Here is a 6,364-nt window from a genome sequence, read left to right as displayed (position 1 = left end):
ATCTTTAATGATTTATTAAAGATAAAATATAAGTCCCGTGAGAATAAAAATTACGTTTTTATTCTAATTACGAATTATGGGATTCGTGATTAAAATTTCATAAAATTTGGAGTTCATTGTCCGTTTTAGTTACGGACGAGTATATAAGAATTTGGGTTAAAGTAACGCGTGAATACCTAAGGACTAGTTTGGAATTTAACCAAACTATATCATGAAACAATTCAGATGAATTGTTTCATTTGAAACAGAAAACCAAAACATTAGATTTTGGAGTTCAGAGAACGGCGATTGCGACGGCGAGGGTAGGTTCGACGATTTCGATCCGATTTCTCGTTTCTAACTCAAATTTCTTCGGTAATCTATTATTAATCAAAGTTATAACTGTTATTTTGAATTTGAATATATAGAAAATGGATTATTTTTGAATATATAACGGTTACCGTATCGAATCGAACGTATACGTAATGATTTTACGTTCCGATAGCGGAAATGGATGAATTGGTGTTTGTATATGCGTTTTGGATCGAAAAATGGGTGTAGATCGACGGAAATTGGCCCGGGAACGGAGTTCCCACAGCCTAGGCTGTGCGCACGCACAGCCCGACTGTGCGAGCGCACAGTCTCTTTGAGACTGTGCGACCGCACAGTCACTTGTGCGACCGCACAGTCACCTCTGCGGACGCACAGGGACACTGTGCGGGCGCACAGGGCCTCTCGCCAGTGCGCGTTTCCGACGTGCTTTCGCACGTCGGGTTTCGAACCGACGAGTTTTGAATAATTTTGAACGGTACGGTCAATAAGGACTAAAAAGAACTAGGACGTTTAATGAAGTTCAATTAATTAAAACTTAGAGACGTTTTAATTCGATTCTCTATTAATCAAAGTGATTAATAGTTAGAGGACTATGAGTTGAGATTAAGAATGAGTATAGACTAGATATGTTATATATCTAGTAATGTCAATATAGTTTATTCTTTATAATTAGAAATCATATTTCAATTGTGTTTAATAATTGTTTTCTAACTAGATCCGACGAGCAAGCAAGCTACCGGACCAGGAGAGTAGAGGGTGATCGAGAACTGTTTTGTGGATAACAGTTTTGTGAGTTTACATATTTACTTTTGAATATTAATGCCAATACATTTATAACTAAAAACGTGTTTGAAATTGTATTGCATAGAGTCGATTTAAAACCAATATATAGATCCACTGGAACGTGCTATCTATTGGGCAACAATAGAACTGTGTGATCACCGGTATTAATAAATCATTGCATTGCATACTAGTTGGGTTCTTTGGCCATATGCTTGCAAAGCGGCCTAGACCTAACAGGTTATCCTGGGAAGCCAGTAAATCAGTTTACGGCCCAGCAAACCTTACACAGAGATAAGATGAATGAGTTCACATTTCATCCTGTGTTAAACGAGAGAGCATGTACTGTGGTATTAACCACAGTTAACCAAATGGGGTTTCTCTAAGGGTTTCATTTGGATCGGTTATTTGGTTGCACAAAGTGTGTTTACATGCGATTTCTGCTTTTATTAATATGCTTGAGTAACTATGTGAATTCACTAATATTTGACCCCCGTTGATTTCCCTTTTCACAGGTAAATGATATTTTGATGTGACAAAACTTCCAATTTTTTCTCCGGAAGTTGAAACTAAATAAAGGTCACTCTAGAGCTGCAGAGTAGTTCTAGCTCCGAACAATAAAGGTCAATTGTAAATGCTTAAACTCTGATATGAAACTACTGTCGGTATCATTTTGGGGCAAAAGCATGTTTCATACAAAAGGGCTTTTGCCAGTTGTTTATATGAAACCTGGTTTTGATAAAAGCTTTGTGATTAATTATTTGGCATGCTTAAACCGGTTATCTAATGTGATATCTGGTTTGCACCGCTGGCATTGTTTTCGGACAGGGTTGTGTCAAGATGTGTGCAGTGTACACGTATTACCCTGAGTTCAGAAATGCAATTGCATGGTTTTGATTACACATTTATCTGAAGGTTTTCAAATACTTGCGAGAAAAGATTGAGACCTTTTATGTTTTCAAAACGCGAAAAGTTTTTACTGTTTTTCCTAGGCTTGCTACGGGTTTCGGAACAACCATTCCCATTCCCTAACGCCGGTCTCGGCACGAGTTTCTAGGTGGAAATCGGGTCGTGACAAAGTTGGTATCAGAGCAATGTTGTAGAACTAGAATGTCTACAATAACATTGCCGATACTCGAGTAATAGAGTCTAAGGAACTACTGCAGCAATAGGATTTGAGTCATGTCCTTGATATGTCATCATTTAATTTTGAAATATTCAGCTTTTCCTTTAAGTTGTGAATATAGAATGAGTTTGATATAAGTTATATATTGTGAAACGCATAAGCACGTGAGGTGCGACCATAGAGATGGTTATATGCGTTTATGTTAGATTTGTATTTGTTACTCTTCGTTTGATTGCAGTGTGGTTTGATTTGGATAGGATGGCTGACCAAAGACAAACTCGCGGTCGAGCTGCGATGATACGAGATGCACATGAAGAGGCTCATGATGAGTCGTCTGTGCATATAGAGCAACATGAACCGTCCAACGTAACAGGTAGAGGCCGTGGGCGTGGTAGACCTAGAGGTAGAGCTAGAGGTCAAGCTGTGGAGGAACAGGAACCAGTTCAGGCTCCTGGGATGCCACAACAACCTAATGCACTAGGCTTTGACTTTAATCAGTTCTTAGCTGGAGTTGCAGCTATGCAGGCTAACCAAGTGGAGAATCAGGCTATGCGTAGGGAGCAACTATTGCAACAACAACAGCGTGTTGGTGCAAATGTCGATAGAGACAGTGTTTTGGCTTATATGCGGCTCAAACCAACAGAATTTGATGGTTTAGGCGATGCATTAGATTTTCTTATGGAAGTTGAGCGTAATGCAAGACGTTTGCAGGCTGACGAGAGACAGTCAATCTTGTTAGTTGAAATGTCAATGAAAGGACCAGCAAAAGATTGGTTTCGACGTATAATTCAACCTACGATGAATCAAATGGCCTGGGCAGAGTTTGTTAATCGGTACAGAGAATTTTATCTGCCATTTTCTGTGAACGAGAGTTATCGAGATCAATTGTTGAATTTGAGAAGAGGAAATAGGCCAGTGCAAGAATATGTGACGGAGTTCACTAGGTTGGGAAGATTTGCACCTGATTTGATGGCTGATCCAGCAAGGGCGAATGCTAGTTTCATCAAGGGTTTAGGACCCGAGTTTATTAGCCTTGTTTCTGACGTGAACCGAGATTTGATCCAACTGATAGACAGTGCAAGTCAGATGGAGACTTCGTTGGTACAGTTTGGCAGGATTGTAAATTCTACTGCACCAATGTCAACAAGGAGTGATCAAGTTGGTGCGACAGCCAATACACAAATGTGGTTTAATCCAAGTGGTTTTACTGGACCGCGACATAAAAAATTTAAAGGGAAGAGTAATAAGCCTTTCAATACCCCTGGAGCTAGTTCAAGTGGACGTAGCTCAGGAAGTTCTGGAGTTTTAACTCCATATTGCCAGAATTGTCGGAGGAGGCACTATGGAGTGTGTCATCTTGCTCCAGGAGCGTGCTTTGTTTGTGGCCAACCAGGCCATTATGCAAAACAGTGTCCGATGTCAGGAGCACAAGGGTCTGCTGCCAGTGTTGCTCAACCTTTTCAGCAGCATCGGAGACCTATGTTTCCGGCGGCATCTGGGCAAGGTCAAACTGGTAGTACATTTACTAGTCAGAGAGGAAGATATTTTGGCAATAATCGAGGTGGAGGAAGAAATGGTGGAGGAAGAGGAACTGTCCAGAACTCTCAAGCGGAGGGGAGTCAAGCCAGGGTGTTCGCACTAAACCCACAAGAGGCTCAAGCATCTAATGCAGTTGTGCAAGGTATTTTTACTATAGCCTCTATGGATGCTTTAGTATTATTTGATCCGGGTGCGACACATTCGTTTGTTTCACCAAGTTTTGTGATCAAGATGGGAAAGCAACCCGCTTACTTGAAGAGTCCATTATCAGTATCCACGCCAATAGGTGAAATTATGGATGCAGACATAGTTTATTTGTCTTGTCCTGTGAATGTTCAAGGACGAGAGTTGCTTGCCTATCTAATTTTGCTAGAAGTACTAGCATTTGATGTTATATTAGGCATGGATTGGTTAGCTCGACATTATGCGAGTGTGGATTGTCGCGAGAAGTTAGTGACATTCAATACCCCTGGAATTGAGATGGTTCCAATTCAAAGTGAAAAATTGAAATCCACTACTAGCATAATCTCAGCTATGAAAGCTCAACGAATGATGAGAAAAGGATGTCAAGCATTCTTAGCTATTGTGTTGGATGCAGAGAAAGCTCAAGGAACTTTACAGAATGTACCGGTGGTAATGGAGTATCCAGATGTTTTTCCAGACGAATTACCAGGATTACCACCAGATAGGGAGATAGAGTTCTGTATTGAGTTAGCTCCTGGTACCAAACCGATATCAATACCTCCTTATCGGATGGCGCCAGCAGAGTTAAAGGAACTGAAAAATCAACTAGAGGAACTACTTAATTGTGGTTTTATCAGATCGAGTGTTTCACCATGGGGAGCACCTGTTTTATTTGTTAAAAAGAAGGACGGATCGTTTCGGCTCTGTATAGACTACAGACAGCTGAACAAAGTTACAATCAAGAACAAGTACCCATTGCCAAGAATTGATGATTTGTTCGATCAACTACAAGGAGCAAAGTACTTTTCTAAGATTGACTTGCGATCAGGATATCATCAGTTAAAGATCCGAGAGGATGATGTTTTGAAAACTGCTTTTAGGACTCGGTATGGTCACTACGAGTTCCTAGTTATGTTATTTGGATTGACGAACGCGCCGGCGGCTTTCATGGATTTGATGAATAGGATATTCAAACCATTCTTGGATCAGTTTGTAATTGTTTTTATTGATGATATTTTGATTTACTCGCGTACGGAGGAGGAGCATGCACATCATTTGCGCCTAGTTCTTCAGAAATTGAGGGCGCATCAATTGTACGCCAAGTTCTCAAAGTGTGAATTTTGGTTAGAAGAAGTGGCATTTTTGGGACATGTTGTGTCTCAAAGTGGAATTAAAGTAGATCAAAAGAAGATTGAAGTGGTTGTGGAATGGAAACGACCAACTTCAGTGACTGAAATTCGTAGTTTCCTTGGTTTAGCAGGATACTACAGAAGATTTGTGCAAGATTTCTCAAAAATCTCTGCACCATTGACGAAGTTAACTCAGAAAAATGCAAAGTACGAATGGATAGAGAAATGCAATAACAATTTTCAGAAACTGAAGGAGTGTCTAACGACAGCTCCAGTGCTAGCATTACCAGAAGGTATTGAAGGATTCACTGTTTACTGTGATGTTTCAAGGGTTGGTTTAGGATGTGTTTTAATGCAACATGGACGAGTAATAGCTTATGCTTCTCGCCAACTGAAAAAGCATGAAGTGAACTATCCTACTCATGACTTGGAATTAGCAGCAGTAATCTTTGCATTAAAAATCTGGAGACATTACTTGTACGGTGCAACGTGCGAGATATTCACGGATCATAAAAGTTTGAGGTATATCTTTGACCAACGTGAATTGAAACTCAGACAAAGGAGATGGCTAGAGTTGCTTAAGGATTACGATTGCACTATACAATATCATCCGGGTAAAGCCAATATGGTGGCTGATGCATTAAGTAGGAAATCTGCAGGAAGTTTAGCACACGTTACAACAGAGTGGCGAAGGCCATTGTAATACCCCGTAAAAATTTTAATTTTTATTGTTAAGAGATTCCGGTATTTAATTCGGGTCATTTGTGGTTTCGTGAGAGGATTCTTGATTTGAGTAATTTTTGGTTTGGTTTACGGTTGTTTCGTGGTTCGATTTAAGTTTGGTCTGGTTCAAGTCGCAGTTGAATCAGGTTAGGGTTGAACCAAACTCGGTTCAACCCATTTTTTTGGGTCAGGTCTCGTTTGAAACGAGACCAGTTAATTTGCTCGTTGTGTCTCGTTCGAGACCATGAGGTCTCGAACGAGACCTTGCTCCTTGTGGGCTGTCTCGTTTGAGACTTCATGTTCTCAAACGGGACATACTCTAGTGCCATATTTGGCATCAATGTAACCTAATTGTCTTACCTTATATATTTGCGTTTCTTACCCAAATTCTCCCCCTCATTCACATCAACCCTAGACGTCATTTTATTCTTCAAAACTCACTGAAATTCATCTCCTAATTCATCTCAATCTTCTGCAGAAATCGGTAAGTCTTGATCTTAGTTTTCTGTTTTCAAGCTTTAATCGACACCTCCGTATTGTGATTCGTTCTCTCTCGTTTTAGCGTGTATTT

The 6,364-nt window shown here is 40.2% G+C and overlaps 1 protein-coding gene across 1 annotated transcript; it reads left to right on the top strand.

The window, feature by feature from the left end:
• Positions 1 to 2,401: 2,401 nt before the first annotated feature.
• Positions 2,402 to 5,773, top strand: LOC126668454 (uncharacterized). Its single transcript, XM_050361648.1, has 4 exons — positions 2,402 to 5,167; positions 5,258 to 5,401; positions 5,471 to 5,547; positions 5,626 to 5,773. The coding sequence occupies exons 1-4, from the start codon at positions 2,402 to 2,404 to the stop codon at positions 5,771 to 5,773; spliced, it is 3,135 nt and encodes a 1,044-aa protein (XP_050217605.1).
• Positions 5,774 to 6,364: the final 591 nt, after the last annotated feature.

The sequence above is a fragment of the Mercurialis annua genome, linkage group LG1-X, assembly GCF_937616625.2.
Source record: "Mercurialis annua linkage group LG1-X, ddMerAnnu1.2, whole genome shotgun sequence".
NCBI lineage: Eukaryota > Viridiplantae > Streptophyta > Magnoliopsida > Malpighiales > Euphorbiaceae > Mercurialis > Mercurialis annua.
The sequence above is the reverse complement of the archived record's forward strand: the minus strand, read 5'-3'. Positions and strand labels throughout refer to the sequence as shown.

Excerpts from the sequence above, each read along its gene's own strand:
- LOC126668454 (XM_050361648.1), top strand. The coding sequence starts at position 2,402 with ATGGTTATATGCGTTTATGTTAGATTTGTATTTGTTACTCTTCGTTTG. Across the intron at positions 5,402-5,470 it reads TTTACTGTGATGTTTCAAGG|CATGAAGTGAACTATCCTAC; the intron begins GTTGGTTTAGGA and ends CAACTGAAAAAG. Across the intron at positions 5,548-5,625 it reads AAAATCTGGAGACATTACTT|ACAAAGGAGATGGCTAGAGT; the intron begins GTACGGTGCAAC and ends ATTGAAACTCAG.